General features: G+C 40.4%; 1 protein-coding gene across 2 annotated transcripts; it reads right to left on the bottom strand.

Annotated features, from left to right (window-relative positions):
- Window positions 1–5: 5 nt before the first annotated feature.
- On the bottom strand, window positions 6–16,601 carry LOC133128653 (ATP-binding cassette sub-family D member 3-like). Of its 2 annotated transcripts, none has more exons than XM_061242358.1 (23): window positions 16,471–16,601; window positions 13,883–13,919; window positions 13,587–13,685; window positions 12,812–12,900; window positions 12,131–12,200; window positions 11,642–11,739; window positions 11,208–11,331; window positions 10,648–10,704; window positions 10,179–10,321; window positions 10,017–10,086; window positions 9,820–9,889; window positions 9,086–9,183; window positions 8,308–8,399; window positions 7,635–7,723; window positions 7,430–7,499; window positions 7,080–7,143; window positions 6,749–6,826; window positions 6,115–6,180; window positions 5,586–5,675; window positions 2,023–2,142; window positions 1,409–1,513; window positions 976–1,032; window positions 6–585 (listed from the first exon to the last, which is right to left on the bottom strand). In XM_061242358.1, exons 3-23 carry the CDS (start codon window positions 13,611–13,613, stop codon window positions 508–510), a joined length of 1,755 nt encoding a protein of 584 aa, XP_061098342.1. In that variant the 5' UTR covers window positions 13,614–13,685; window positions 13,883–13,919; window positions 16,471–16,601; the 3' UTR covers window positions 6–507. The 2 variants fall into 2 exon arrangements, with proteins under 2 accessions (XP_061098342.1, XP_061098341.1); XM_061242357.1 differs by lacking the exon at window positions 16,471–16,601 and adding an exon at window positions 16,200–16,336.
- Window position 16,602: the final 1 nt, after the last annotated feature.

The following is a 16,602-nucleotide window of genomic DNA, read 5'->3' on the forward strand; positions in this document are numbered from 1 at the left end:
GGCAATTAAAGGATTTCTGACAGATTTATTGTAGAGTCAAAACATTCATACGTAATTTTTGTAAATTAGCCAACTTAGGCGATGCTCATTTCTACAGTATGTACCTGACAGGGTATGTGTCAATATTCTAAAAGCCTGGAGCACGACATACACCATTAATGTGAACTACTCAGAATTGAATATAGTACTATTGTATTAACTAATACTGGCTGTGCCAGTCACCTCCAAAACAAAGCTTGTGCGAGTGCAATGGCAACCAACCCTGATTCAACTACATGTTCTCAAGCTCCATTGCTTAGAATGTCTCACAATGAGTATTGCACTGCAGTACTAAAATCACTGGTGCTAAAATCACAGTTGCCACCATGTTGGGTATAAACCATAGCCCTGGTTAATCAGGTGGAGGAAGATATCTTATCTTAATGAACTTTCACACACATTCCTCAAGCGATACTTGGGCATATTGTTTTGCAAGAGCCCTCTGGGACCATAAGAATATGTCACGCCTTATGACCCAAACTCCACCGTCTCCTCTGTAATGGGTTTGAAGTCGTAGTTCCCTCTTCCATCCATATGCAGGTAGTACTGCCAAAAAAAAGAAACAATAATTTTTACAACTACATCTTAAAATGTGTGTATTGTTGAATAATCCAATTCTACCAGAAAAGCACTTTGAAGCCGTTTACCACATGAACAATGTGTACCTGAACTACCAAATAAGAAGTACTCTTCTCTTTAAATGAAAATGTGGAATAAAATATGTCAAAAGTATTGTTTTGATAGCTGCAGATTCACATTTTGGAAGGTGTACCTAATGTTTTATTTTTTGCATTTTATAATATTTACAAGTTCCATTTTCTAAAGTGCAGCCTTCTTGTACAGTTGAAAATGAAACTTCATTGTTTATATTCATTATGGTACTATCAAGTGTCTCATATGCTTCCTGACTGACTTATGATTTGCATGTGGTCTCACCTCATGGTGTTTCCATAGAGACTTTCTATGAGAAACTGTGAACAAAGTAATGCCAACCTGAAAAGATAAGCACAAAACAGAACAGCCTTATACTGTATATCAATCAAAATAAAAAATATGCACTCTTATTTTAACATCCACTTCTATCTGTTAATATGAACACCTCATATCACACAGATAGATTTCAATGAGCCTGTTATAGGATAAGATACTTACTGCTTGTTTGTAATACTGTATGTTTAAACTGTAATTCTGAACATTCTCTAATGTTGTACTTTTTTATCTGAGTCTTGCTGAGATGGGTTCAAACAACTACCAATTCTAAAGGAAGTCTATGCAGTGGAATGATCTCACATGTAACCAGGACAAATTATACCAGGACAACAAGCTACAATCCATCACCGATTGGTGTACTGGTACACTGGGTGGTTACCTTCCTGCAGTGGTTGTAGATGTAGTCTTCCACATCAACACTCACTGCACTGGTGCACTCATCCAGGATGGCGAACTGGGGCTTGTGATAGAAGAGCCGTGCCATCTAAAAAACACAGCAGTAACAGAGAGGTCAACACAAGGCCAGAAAGCGATGTCACATCAATTCCCCTCAAAACCATGCATGGTGAAGGTTCTGACCATTTTAGCGTTCAGGTTCAGCATTTCCATTTTTACAGTGAAAGAGGAAGACTCTTAAAAAAAAAAAAGGATTTCAACCGATAAGGCACTAGGCCTGGATTCAATTAACATTCTTCATTTAATTGTGAGTCTAAACTTAACTCCTGCGGACCCAGGAGAAAAGTGATGCAAGTGTCTTTGATAACAAAAACATGTTTCAGTGAAAATATTTTAATTAAATTTAATTTTATGTCCCTTATGTTAAGGGAAATACTGTATAGAACTCAGGGAAGCCAAAATGTAATGTCCTTGCTTGAGGATGTAGGGTTTCAAAAGGTTAAGTATGTATTCTAGATGGGTACCGTGTGATTTTAGGTGTGGTTCGGAGCCTAGCTCCCTGACCATTAGCTTAGCTACCTGACCATTCCAACTTACAGCCATTCTCTGTTTCTCCCCACCGCTGAGGACATCCATCCAGTCCCGCACTGAGTCCCAGCTGCCTTCCCTGTCCAGGATGTGTCCCAGCTGGACGTTGTCCAGATACTCCTTCAGCACCTATCTCAGTGGACATAACACCATCATCATCATCATCATCAGCACTCCATACTGAGTCGTCCATCTTCCAATACATACTCTCTGTTTCTGCCTACACTAGGAACAAACCAATGGACTAGTTAGAATGATTAAAATTTTCACTATGATATTTCCAAACCACAATTTTTGGGGTTTTAAATATTCAAGTAATATACTGTAGCAGTTTAAGACGACTCATACACAAAAACATATGCACACAGTTTTTGTGTTCTCCATGGCAAAAGTGTTGTGAAAGTCATGGCGCAATGGCCAGGGTCCTTCCGTTGCTAATAGGATAAAGGTCAAGAGTGCATGCATGGGAAGGACTAGTGGAAGGAGTTGCTGGAGAGAGTGGGAGTTGCAGAGGAAGAACCAGATGTCGCAATGGCAGTTTTGAGTTTTTAATAGACACCATCTGTGATTAATTTGAGTTGAGGCAATTTTATTTATTCTATTTTATACAACTACGGAAGGATGACTTGCATTTTTTACCACCCACCACTGTCTGCTGTGTCATTAATTTGGTGGAGGCATGAAGTCTGAGTCGGCAAACTAGAACACACCTGATCACTGTACACAGGCAAATATATATATTTTTACCATGTTTTTAGTGGCCACAGTTACAGTTTTCTGTATATACTTCGTCCTTAAATAACTCTTTCAAATACTGAAAGAAAAAGTCAGCAAAGAACGCAGAAATGGCGAGAAGGCTGAACTGGCATGGTCCTAAGGAGGTGAGGTACAGTGGGAGCAATAATTATTTTATCCCTTGCTGATTTTGTAGGTTTGGCCACTTAAAAAGAATGGAACTGTGTAGAATTTTAATCATAGGTACATTTTAACATTGAGAGACAGAATATCACAAAATAATCCACAATAACAACATCATATACATTTTATAAATTTATTATTGTATTTTTGTATGAAATAAGTATTTGATCCCCTACCAATCAGCAATAATTCTGGCTCCCACAGACCAGTTAGTTTTCCATTAAGAAGCACTCCTAATCTCAACTCATTACCCAAAACACCTGTGTCAACTCGTTACATCGTTATGTAGCTGTATAAAAGACACCTGTCCGCACAATCAATCAGATTCCAACGTTTCCACCATGGGCAAGACAAAGGAGCTGTCTAAGGACATCAGGGACAAAATTGTAGACCTGCACAAGGCTGGGATGGGCTACAAGAAAATAAGCAAGCAGCTTGGTGAGAAGTTAACTGTTGGAGCAATTATTAGAAAATGGAAGAAACACAAAGTCACCGCCAATCTCCCTCGGTCTGGGGCTCCACACAAGATCTCGCCTCGTGGAATATCAATGACCATGAGAAAGGTCAGGGATCAGCCCAGTACTACACAGGAGGAGCTTGTTAATGACCTGAAGGCAGTTGGTACCACAGTCACGAAGAGAACCATCAGTAACACACTACCAATCCCAAAGCCAAATCCCTCTCCTCTGTCCTCATCTTCCTCGACCTGTCGGCCGCCTTTGATAAAGTCAACCTTCTCTCATCGCTGACTGGGATGGGTGTCACAGGATCTGCACTCGCTTGGTTTTCCTCCTACCTCTCTGGTCACTCCTACCAGGTGACTTGGAGGGGCTCAGTCTCTAACCCTCACCCCCTACAAACTCAGTCCCGCAGGGCTCAGTTCTTGGTCCTCTCCTCTTCTCGCTATACACCATGTCTCTTGGTTCTGTTCCCATGGCTTTTCTTATCACTCTTACGCCGATGATACCCAACTCTTTATTTCCTTCCCCCCCGATACCCAGGTCACCACACAGATCTCTGCCTGCTTCCCACCACCTGAAGCTTAACCTTGCCAAAACTGAGCTTCTCTACATCCCGGCTAAGTCCTTTCCGTCAATCGACCTCTCACTGACTGTTGAGGACTTTGTAGTTTCCTCCTCCCGTACGGCAAATAAACTTGGGGTAACTCTGGCTCCACAAATATCCTCCACTGCCAGAACCTGCAGGTTCTTTCTGTACAATATACGCTATATCCATCATCTCCTGATGGAGAAAGCCACCCAGCTCCTAGTCCAGGCACTTGTCATTTCCCGCCGGGATTACTGCAACTCCCTCTTAGCCGGTCTCCCAGCGTGTGCCATCAAGCCCCTCCAGCTGGTCCAGAATGCTGCAGCCCGCCTGATCACCGGTCAGCCCAAGTCGGCTCATGTCACCCCGCTTCTCATTGGCCTCCACTGGCTTCCTATTGCCGCACACATCCGATTCAAGGCCCTAGTGTTGGCATTTCAGGCTGCTAAGGGGACTGCCCCACCTTACATACAATCCTTGATCACTCCCTACTCCCCAGCTAGACCACTCCAGTCTGCCAGCTCTGGTCGCCTTATGGTTCCCTCACTACGAGCACCTGGTGGTCGAGCTGCATGTTCACGCCTGTTTTCCGTTCTGGTTCCTGAGTGGTGGAATGACTTGCCTACCACTGTCAGGACAGCAGAATCCCTCCCCCTATTTTGACGCAGACTAAAAACACACCTTTTTCAAACTCTACCTTAGCCCTCCCTCCTGATTTCCCCCGCCCCCCTTTCTGATATCCCTATCCCTCTTGTCTAACCCCCCCCAAAAAAAAAAAAGAATTTGCACTTATGACGACTATATGTTTAAAACAGCACTTCCTATGTATTTTCCTAGTTATGGATGTGATGCTTTGACTTGTGGAAGAACCTATGCACTTTGGATTAAAAACGTCTGCCAAATGACTAAAATGTAAATGTAAATGTACACTGTGAAGGATTAAAATCCTGCTGCGCGCGCAAGGTTCCTCTGCTGAAGAAGGCACATGTACAGGCCCATCTGAAGTTTGCCAAAGAACACCTGAATGATCCAGAGGAGGCTTGGGAGAAGGTGATGTGGTCAGATGAGACCAAAATAGAGCTATTTGGCATCAACTCGACTCGCCGTGTTTGGAGGAAGAGAAATGCTGAGTACAACCCCAAGAACACCATCCCCACTGTGAAGCATGGAGATGGAAACCTTATGCTTTGGGGGTGTTTCTCAGCTAAGGGGACAGGACGACTTCACCGTATTGAGGGGAGGATGAATGGGGCTATGTACCAGGAAATTTTGGGCGACAACCTCCTTGTTATTGTGGATTATTTTGTGATATTCTGTCTCTTAATGTTAAAATGTACCTATGATCTTTGTAAGTGGGCAAACCTACAAAATCAGCAAGGGATCAAATAATTATTGCTCCCACTGTAAGTTCATCTGCTTCCCAATTTGGTTTGAGGAAGTTGACTTTCTCCAGTTTGTTCATGGTTACAGCCACCCCCACTCAACAGACACACAGCCACAGACACACACTTCTACCATTCTATTTTTATAGCCAGACCTTAACACACCATAGGGTCATAACAACACTGACTGGGTGTAAAGGCTGCTCGGCCACATGGGAACCCCACCTGATCTGAGATTCCTCGGCTTCTCTGGTCGCTGTGTGTGTCTGGATAGATCACCTGATCCCTCAAGGAGCCCAGGGTCATGTACGGCCTCTGAAATGAATATGGACAGTATGTTGTTTCCACCTCTGATGTATACTCACTGGGCACTTTATTAGGTAGACCTGTACACCAGCTTGTTAGACCAATAAGTCCAAAACATAGGTCTAACATGACCTAATAAAGTGCTCACAGAGTGTATATACAGTACAGTACCGTAGGCGTGCAACCTAATTCTCATTGAAAGCTAATAACCCACAACTTAATATTTAGTCCTTTCGCACTAACATTGTGGTACAATCATAAAGCAACGAGAATGAACTATGGTTTAAGACCATGACTGATATATTATTACCAAAAAAGATCAGAATAAACTCAGTAGATCAACAGATTAAAATACTGTATGAGATAACAGCCAAGTCAGTCATTGCAATAAAGAGACTTCCATTTAGTTTGAAGAAACTACCTGGTTGAAGGATAATTTTTGTCTTACCTGGGGAACGTAAAACAGCTTTCCTCTCTCTGGTTTGGTGAGGCGGCCCCCAAACAGGGGCCAAAGCTGATAAATAATTGGAAATGAGCAGAATTAGGCAAGTCCAGCCTTCTATACAACCACTTTCATACTTAAATGCTGTTCAGTCATTTACTTCACGCAAACAATAAATAAATCACTGGGAGCACAATAGCAGAGGAATCAGTATGTTGATTAAGTTTTTCCATTTACGTGCGGGTTAATTTTATACGAAGTGAAATTCAAAGTCAAAGAAAAGCAATACATTATCATCCCTCTGTGAAAATGTGTCTTGGACATCAAGATAAGGCTGAACTTTAGTTGGCTAGGTAAGCAGTGTTTGGATAGTTAACTTTGGTGACTTTTGCTCTGTTTGTTTGTTTGTTCAAAAAAAAAAAAAGCCCCTTGTCCTTATCTTTGTTGTACAGGTAGCAGTTGAAATTGTACTTACCTCTAGGGTCTTATTTATTTACTTATCTTACTTATCCCTGGTTATGGGTATGCACTTTGTTGTACGTCGCTCTGGATAAGAGCGTCTGCCAAATGCCAATAATGTAATGTAATGTAACTTAAATGTGTTGAGACTAGATCTGGGCATTCGCCACTCCATACTTGCCTCTCCAAGGACTCTGAAAAGTGAACTCTTCCCACAACCATTAGGACCACAGACCAAAACATTGGTTCCAGATGATACCTCAGGGCAGGAAACAGTAAATTTGTAACAGATACATTTGAATGTTGACACTATCTCAACATTTGGCTTATTTTCTAGGTAAAGCAATGAAAAAAACAGAGATGAGGTTTTGATAAATACACACAGGAAGTGCACTTGAGGCCTCCACCATGAGTGCTGTTTCCTACTCAATCATACTCATATTGACAAAGCAACTTACAATGTTATTATTATTCATGTAATGAATGCAAAATATGAATACATGTAGACACACCTCTATGGCCAAGTCTCTGATTAGAATGTCTCCGTTGGGTGTTGCTAAGGGTGTGTGCTCAAACCTATAAAACAAAAATACATAAGAATCAAATATATTAATAGATTTCAAAAAAGCTATGCATTTGTTACATTTATATGATACTGCCTTCCTTGATTATAAATAAAACATATACTGTCCTTTTATATGTATAGGATTAGTCTAAACACTTAATCGACTCTTTTACTTTATTCCATTTGTGAGAAATTGGCCATGCTCAAAATATCAACAATACTTTGTTGTATTAAAGATTGAGAAATATTCATATCTATGATAAGACAACATATCTATTTTTAATATTTAAAACATACTTGATTAGATTGTCTGCATTGATGATCTCTCCACTTCCTGGGACTAGTGCTTTTTGAAAGCCTTCCATTTCTTAGAGAAAAGAAACAAACACCTTAAATACTTAAATACTTAAAACACTAGCCATTCCAAAGAACACTGATATGGCAGGTATCTCCTGCTGTATCATCCTGAAAATACAATGGCTATCAAAAATATCCAGGTTACCTTTCTCTTGAGAGACCATGGTTCGCTCGTATTTCCCAGCATTCAGATCTTTAAGTACCTTTGACAACTCAGTGATACGGGCGGTGAACCTAACATAAAGAACACAATCCTGTAAGTACAAATCAGTTATTACATCTCCATGAAGATGGAAAGGACAGAAGGATGGATGGGACACCAAAGAGAAGATGAGACACACTAATCTGGTCTGAAGAGCTCACTCTTTCTGCCTTGCCAGAAATATTACTTCACAGATAGTGGAGTTTCCAAACCCTTAGTTATTTGAGTCAAGAAAGTTAAAATCGACTGGACGGTATACAGACTACTCACCCATACATCTCCTTTAGTGATTAACTGAGGCAATTAAGATTAAGTATGTGCTCACAGGAATAGTAGCAATAAAAGACCTGCAGCATTCCGGTTAGTAGCTCAGACATGGCCTGCCTCAAATAATTCACTATTCATTCATTTATTCCTGCTCCCCTTGCTGACTAACTACTACAAATTAGTCACACATTTGCTCATTCTATTAATTTGTTCTGCTACAATTAGTTAATTCATCCATTCCTCATCCCTCAGTCACTGGCTGAATAACTGACTGACTCACACTGAGTGAAGCCACCCCTGCAGAAAAAGCGAGTTGGCTAAAGTTTACAGGGATTTAGGCGAGGCTCACCCAGACAGCCTGGTCATTTCCCTTCCGGCCAGAACAATCCTCCCTAGAGCGATGGACATGCTCAGCAACATGCGGCCACTCTGGTGGTAGTCCTGCAGGAGAAAGGGGGCGATGACAACTGAGAACTTTAGTGGCTGCCTAGGGCAAGATACTTAAATCACCCACTTGAGGCCAGTAGTACTTTCTTTTCAAGCCCCTCCATTGTTCATTAATTGATTAAGCAAGACCATATAAGGTTCTAGCTGACATTTTTGACGGAAATGAGTTGGTGTCATATATTCTATTCATAAAATATATGTTCGTAAAATATCCGAAATATAAAATAAGTTTTACAAAAATGTACTGGTAAATTTAGGAAAAAAAGAGGAAAATGTAAAAGGCTGTGTCCCATTCACTTTAGTATCTGTGAAGTACAATATATCAGAACCACTCAGACTGTCACTGACTGGCCAGAGATTCCACTCCCAGTGTCTCAGATTGAAATTTATTTGAGGAAGAAAATGAAAACCTGCAGTACTAATGGCCTTCAGAGCCTGATTGGTTGGCCTGCCAAGATTCCACCAAGATGACACCTAATCCAGGAAGTCACACATGATCCCAGAAGAACATCCAAAATATATGTTATGAAATCCTGGCAAGTCCAACCAACATCCATGAAGCTTTTGCAGTCACTGCTGAAATAGTGTGTGGAAAATGAGTCTGGAAAATAGTGAGTGTGGAAACAGCGTGAACATAATAACCATAGACCATATAAAAAGGATATAACCCCGACACTCACCTCCATCAGCTCGCCATGTGTGCTGTTCTGGTGACGGGGGTGGGAGTGGTCCAGGAATGGCCGGCTCACCACCAAATAGCCCACCACGGTCGCAAAGTCTACAGACACAAAGAAGATTTCAGGGCCTTACAACAATCCTGTGCAATGATAACTACTAATTTAAGGGTGGTTTCTCATGAAACCAAAAATAGGAAGAGCCTTGACAATAACCCATCTGATTTCAACCAATCATTGCAATTTGACTTGTTCATGGAAGTACTGATTGGCAGGAAGGTTCACTCAGAAATGTTGGTACGATAAGTAGCTAAACAAGGTTAAAAAAAACAAAACTTGTTGCCGGGGTGGTACCTTATAGGTGCATAGAATTGTACCCCTAGCCAGCAATATATATGACAAATTTTAAAATGTTTTGCTTGGAAAACCCAAAGCGAACATTACTGTACTTTCATGGTAGAATTGGGAAATTTGATCCTTGAACAACAAAAACGTACCACCACTGTCACTATATTTCTTATAGTGTAGTTCCACTACACTAGGAATTGTAGTTCCACCCATTAGGAATTTCCTGAAGACTCCAGGCTCAATGTTTTCATTCATAGGGGAGTCAATTTTTTGAAGAGGGTCTCTTGTTTATATTCAAAATAATACATGTTGCACTGTAGCATGTGCCAGACTAATTGTGAAAAATGTAAGCCCTTGACAGCTTTCGAGAATTTCAGAACCGGCAATCTTACACTTCGCAATGATACTGTCCACAAACCCCATGGAGAAGTGGAAGAATATGAAGTTGTGCAAATGATTAACCTGAAAAAAACATCAGATAAAGAGATGTGTTACCCAGTTGAATTACATTTGTCACCTTCATGGTAGGCTCCATTTTCAACAATGCTGTCTTATTTTTTACTAGGTACACCGTAAAACAATTGCTCACCAGTTTATTGAAGGCTGAGTGGATTGTCTGCTTTTCTCTCACATTACCATGGTAGAAGGCAATCTCCTCACTGTTAAGGGATGAAGGTTGAGAGGGCTTGAACTGAGCAAAGTAATCTCTGCCAACTGAAGTGGAATGTTAAAAAACTCAAAGGGAGCTCACCTGTTTGTGAGTAGACGTGAGTTGACATATCGGTACTCCCCTTCGTACCTCTGCTCCGTGACAGTCATTTTGCCAATGGGCCTTCTTAACCTCGTCAGTATCAGCCCAGAGACCATAAGGTATGCCATCATGGCTGCAGGCCCCTTGATTTCACAATAAGTCACACAGAGGCATGCACCTTGCTTATGAGAAGACCCAAAGGTGAGCCTTTCCAGTGTAGCATATTCTTCCAATAAAAGACTTCATCAGACACCACCACAGTGAGTTACAGTAATAAAAAAATATATGAGATATCTTACAGTATTTTACCATTCATCATCATGAAACGTGGGGAATTTCTCAACGAGTTTTGCATTAATGTCAACAACGTTTGTGGATTGGGTAATCTCTAAAAGTCAGTTGGTCAGTTGGTCAGTGTTTAACAGTGTGGATGAATGCTCTCTGTTGGGGCAGGGGGGATGAACCTCACCTGAGCACCGATGGCTGTCGTCAGCTTGAAGATGTACAGGCTGATATCAAGCAGGGGCTGGAGGAAAAAGGAATTGTAATTTCATCTCTTACTATAATAGATTAGAACAGTGATGACTGTCCTGATGCTGGGGAGTTGCCTCAAAAAATGAATAAACTTAGTGCAGCACCAAGTTAAAAGGCCGGGGCAATTTTTCTCCAGGTGAAAAAATAGAGTAACGTGCTTTATTAAATGGGATAGAACAAGTAAAAAAAGAAAGTACTAATGGGTATAGACACTAGGTCTTCATCGGGGTCATAAAAACAATAGGTTGCATACGGAGTATGCCAGATGGCTTTTGTTGTTAGCATGAGCTCAATTAGTTGATTACACAGTCAACTCAGCTTTCAGTATGTGCCTTCTTGCGTCTCTGGTTTCTGATGTTTTAGGTAGAAAAAAACAAGACAGATGACCTTGTGGCTCTCCAGGACAAGTTAGCCAGCCCTGCACTATAAGATAATGCATATCACATAAGACCTCTAGAACTGACAAGACTTGGTTTTGCAGAAGCCTGACTGCACCTTGATTATGTTGGAATAAAGGTCCACCACACTGTTGCAGAACCTCTCTACATCCTGTGTTAGGAGCTGGTCTGCGTTTGCAATACGGTTGTCCAGGTTTCCCATTTTGTAGTATGTGTAACCTCTGGGAAAGAAACAGTAATTGTTACATTGATCCTAGTCACTCGTCCGCACTAGGAAGCTGTGCTGGCATAATTTCTGATTAGGGTAACCTTGAACATAGCCTTGGGTATAACATTTACGATAACATGGTTTGAAGTCAAGATAACATCTGTAAAAAAAAAACTTAAAAAAACATGCCGCAAAATGAATTCACAATAAATAACTAGTTGCAGGTGGAAGTGTCTAACTGGCTGAGGCTGGCTAACTGGGAGGTATGACTGAGGCAATGGGGTGAATGAGTGCTGAAAAATATTTCACCAGTAATGGCTTACTTCAAATATTCTTCGTAGAGGTGCTTGGTTAGTCTCACGCGAAAGCAAAGCTTGAGCTCGTTCAGACCCAGCTTCAAGAAATTGTTCACCAGTGATATCTGAAATAAGAATATTGGGGAAATAGCTTGATGCTCAAGGAATGACATAAGCCAAAAAAGATTAGTATACTTTAGCAGCCAAGCATTTCTGTAAGCGATACGTATCATACAATATCCATACCCATTCATTGCTCCACAGAAACCATGACACAAGACCAAGTGAAAACTTAATGACCATGGCATCTTGACACAATAAGATGCATATAAAATAAAATAGGCAAAAAATAAAATACTTCCTTCACTTCAAAATACAGATATTATAAAGCTGATCTAATATTCTAGTAATATATTAAATATTTTAAAATGACATGCCACTTTCAGGACTTTTGGAGTTCATGTCCAGAAAGAAAGGGGGTAAAATTGCAAAAATAATGGTGAAATGCAGACTTACAAATGGCATGATTTTGATGAAGCTGAACAAGTGCTTCTTGAAATATGTTATGTTGCGTCCGATAATTGCACTGCAAACCAAAAACGTACACAAAACAGGCAGTCATCACATACAGGCATGCAGATGAAACATCAGAAAAATGTAATGATGGTAGCTGTTGGGTGAGCAAACAGTTCATACAGCAAGATATAGTGGCCTGGTCTGGCAAGTCTATCTAAAGCAGCAAGCTGTGTGACCCCAAAACCATACTTGTGCCAGAAAACCCTGCTGTGATGTGGAAAATGACAAAGCATAGAGACTATTTAAGCTGCTTAGGGGCATTGAATGGGGTGTATCTGTTAGTCACCATTTTATAAATGTATTGAGAACAACCTCTTAAATGTGAAGCTGCAGAATTCAGGATTTGCACACACAAGTATGGGTCATGCAGTAAAGGAAGAAAGCTACACACAGTTTTTGATTGGAATGCTTTTCCATGCATTTGACAATTACCACAGGTATTACAGCAATATAGGAATAAAAGTGCATCTTGAATAACTTCATTTTTCTGCTTATGATTCCACTGTAATGGAAGATGTAATTAATGGTTGTATAGTGAACACGATATAGAAGGTAGTTCAAGTTTACAAGGTTAAAAATATAAACTGCATCATTGAAGGCCTTAGTTTTGTGCATTCTTACCTTTCTATCATGGTGGAATTCTGGATCATCCACACATCACAGTATGTCCGAGACACAAGCATAGCTGCGATGAGAAGCAGGTAGCCAGACTATGGTGGGAGCACAAAGGCGCTTACACCCTTAGCTGTTGTTCTTCTGCTCTTTACATTACATTACATTAAATTACATTACATTAATGGCATTTAGCAGATGCTCCTATGCTCAAGGGCCCAACAGCTGTACAGATTTTTATAGTGGCTACATCACATTTTAAGATCAGTCAATATATTCAGTATTGATGGATTTCGACATATCATACCAGCCTTTTCAACATGGATCATTTTTTAGATTTTTTTAAATCTGATTATGTGCCTTTGCTTTAGAGAGTGGGGACATATGTTTTAATACTTACTTACTTAACCAGTCCCAAGAGCCATATAGCACTCAAGCGTAACTACCGTGAAATCCCAAGAGTGCCATATGGCACTCTCGACAGTATCCTGTACCTTTTCAACCAATCAAAATGCTATTCCATTACATTTTCTCAACCAAAGCCAAAACCTCTTCATACCAGGCTTGAGACTGAAAGTGTTAAAGGCACTTCCTGTGCCAATATTGAGCTGGACTATTGAGTTATGAATATTAAATTAAACGAACTGGTCTATTGAGTTATACATATAAGACAAACAAACAAGTGAATAAATAAATACGCTGATGCATCGGTCACAACAACATCACAAGACGAGAACAGGGATCCATGTCTGTAGAGCATTTATTTATACCTGAATAAACCCACCTCTTTGCAGAATATATGTGGAACCATGATGCCTATGATCCGGCAAAGGCGAACAAAGAACACCTTATCCACTCTTGCACGGTCTTTCTTTCCATCCTTCTACTCATAAAAAAACATATGAAAGGCGCAAATCCACCAATACATATCTGCAGCCCATTTTTAGTACAAAATTAGCACCTAATTTTTATCTCAAAATGTTAGCATTGAATCATCTTACTGGAGCTGTTACTATCATCAGCCACTAATAGGCCAACATCCATTTTTGCTGCTCTTAAAAAGCAAAAAAAGACACTTACACTGGAGCTCACTAGAACCTCTGGGACACCTTTTTTACTGTGAAGAATAAAGACAGTGATTCATGAAATGGAGAAATCAACCACAAACGCTCAGCTACAGCTGGCTAGTTTACTGAACATCATCTTGGGGCAATGGTGGATAGGAAGTATGTTAAAGTCAGTGGAACACAAAAGCTGTGATGATGATCAATAGGGGAAGCTGCAGAAATTTCAGAATGAATTAATTTAATTTTGAATTCCAACAATATACACTCAGTGATCACTTTATTAGGTAGACCTTTACACCTGCTTGTTAATGCAAATATTTCATCAGCCAATCATATGGCAGCAACTAAATTCATACAAGCATGCAGACATGGTCAAGAGATTCAGCTGTTTTTCAGACCAAATGTCAGAATTGGGAAGAAATGTGATCTAAGTGACCGTGGAATGATTGTTGGTGTCAGACAGGGTGGTTTGAGTATCTCAGAAACTGCTGATCTCCTGATTTTCATGCACAACAGAGTTTGCGAAAAACTAAAAACATCCAGTGAGCAGCAGTTCTGCAGACAGAAACACCTTGTTAATGAGAGAGGTTTGCTGGTTATGCTGTACTAAGGTGTTTGTGATCTGTCCAAATTGGCGACAATTAATTGTAACTCCAGCTATGATAATTTCATAGCTTTTTTTGGAGGAGAAGTGAAGCACAACACCTTTATCTGCACGAGGTATGTAATGCAGCTCTTACAACTAGGATAAACTGAAATGTTTGATTTGATTTGATTTAGATCCTTAAACCTATTGAAGAAAGACCATGACATTTCTTCATGTTTTCATGGCTGCTTAGTCGTGCCAACTAGCGGTAGCCTTGAGTTTTGATGGCTGTATTAAAGAAAACTTGTTCCGAATGCAGTACTCATTTTCAATTATAAGTCCAGTGAGCACCATTATCCAGCGACACATTCAGTAATTTCATCCACTTCAGATGAACCATTTAGAAATGACAGCACCTTTTGTACATGGTCCCCCCATTTTAAGGTACTACAAGTATTTATGGAATTGGTGACCATACATAGAAGTCAACACCAGCAGCACTACAGGGGATGTACAAGACGCAAACCACTGATAAGCCTTCAGAAAGAAAGGCAAGATTTCAGTTTGCTAAAAAGCACTTAAAGAGTCTGGAAGAGTCCTGGAACACTTAAAGAGTCCTGGAACAAAATCTTGTGGACAGTTGAGACAAAGTTGTACCAGAGTGATGGATAAAGGAAAGTGTGGAGAAAAAAAAGAAATGCCCATGATCCAAAGCATAGCACCTCGTTCGTGAAACATGGTGGAGGGGGTGTGATGGCTTGGGCCTGAATGGCTGCCAATGGAACGAGCTCACTTGATCGTCTTCAACGACGATGTGACTGCAGACAGAAGTAGAGCAATGAATTCTGAAGTCTACAAAAATATTTGATCTGCTTCATCATGCAACAAGACAATGACCTGAAATGTACTGCTAGAGCAACAAAGGGGGTTTGACGGCCAAAATGTGGTAAATTATTGACAGGCCAAGTCAATCACCGGATCTCAATCCAACTGAAGGCAAGAAGTCCCCGAAACAAGCAGGAACTGAAGATGGCTGCAGCACAGGCCTGGCAGAGCATCACCAGGGAAGATACCCAGCGTCTGGCGATGTCTATGCGTCACAGACGTGAAGCAGTCATTGCATGCAAAGGATATGCGACAAAAGGTTCTATAATTTATAAATGGTTCATCCGATATGGATGAAAATACCCTCACATTAAAGCTGACAGTCTGCACTTCAACATTATTGTGACTGTATCCTTTCAAACTGAAAGTGCTAGACTGCAGAACCAAAATAACAGAAAAATGTGTCACTGTTCAATTAATTGTGGTGCTCACTGTATATTAGCCTGCGTTCGCTTTCTCATCACTCAAACCTGGGTTGACACCGCGCAAATAGGTTACCAACCTCAGAAACCAACTGAATCGTCTCGCTACATTCATGTAGCTAACAATCTTGCAAATTAAATCATATTCCACATGCAACCTTTGCAGTATTATTGCTTATCTAAATTTGGAACAAAGTTATCAACGTCGCCAAAGCGGTCACTTCGTAAGAGTGGACAATTTCTTCGCCAGTGGAAATAAATAGGTCCTTGGTAGTTACAAGTAGCCTAACCGGGCAACAGCCGTTTAGTCAAATTCTCTATACTATACGCTCAGGATGAATCTATTTAGGTCCCAAGAACATACTCTAGCCACATTTGGGGAACATTTTTTAAAATATATTCCATGCGGTAATTATTTGTAAAGCTAGACTACATACCCATTTAACTTGGCCGAACGTCGCCTTTGCTTTAGGAAATACAGAAGAAGCAATATACCCCCAGCTATGGAAGAGTTCTTAGTTGTCAAGTATTTACTGACCAACGCCATGTTCCCGACACTAACCTTGAACTTCAACCATAGACGTATCTGCAAGACTAAATAACACGCCCTCTGGCCATATAAATCGATCAATAACCAGAAACAAAAAATGTATCTTTCATTCTCGTTTATTCATTGAATTGCGGTCCTAGTTTTATTGGGGAAATTACCTTTGGGATACATGTGTCTGGGGTCTTCTCGGACCATCCGGTTACATTAGATGCCCAGATGATCATTGTTTTATTAATTCAGAAAAAGGGAAGACAGTTTGCATGTATTTTCATTTGTATATTGTATAGCCG

Source organism: Conger conger, chromosome 5 (assembly GCF_963514075.1).
Source record: "Conger conger chromosome 5, fConCon1.1, whole genome shotgun sequence".
Lineage (NCBI taxonomy): Eukaryota > Metazoa > Chordata > Actinopteri > Anguilliformes > Congridae > Conger > Conger conger.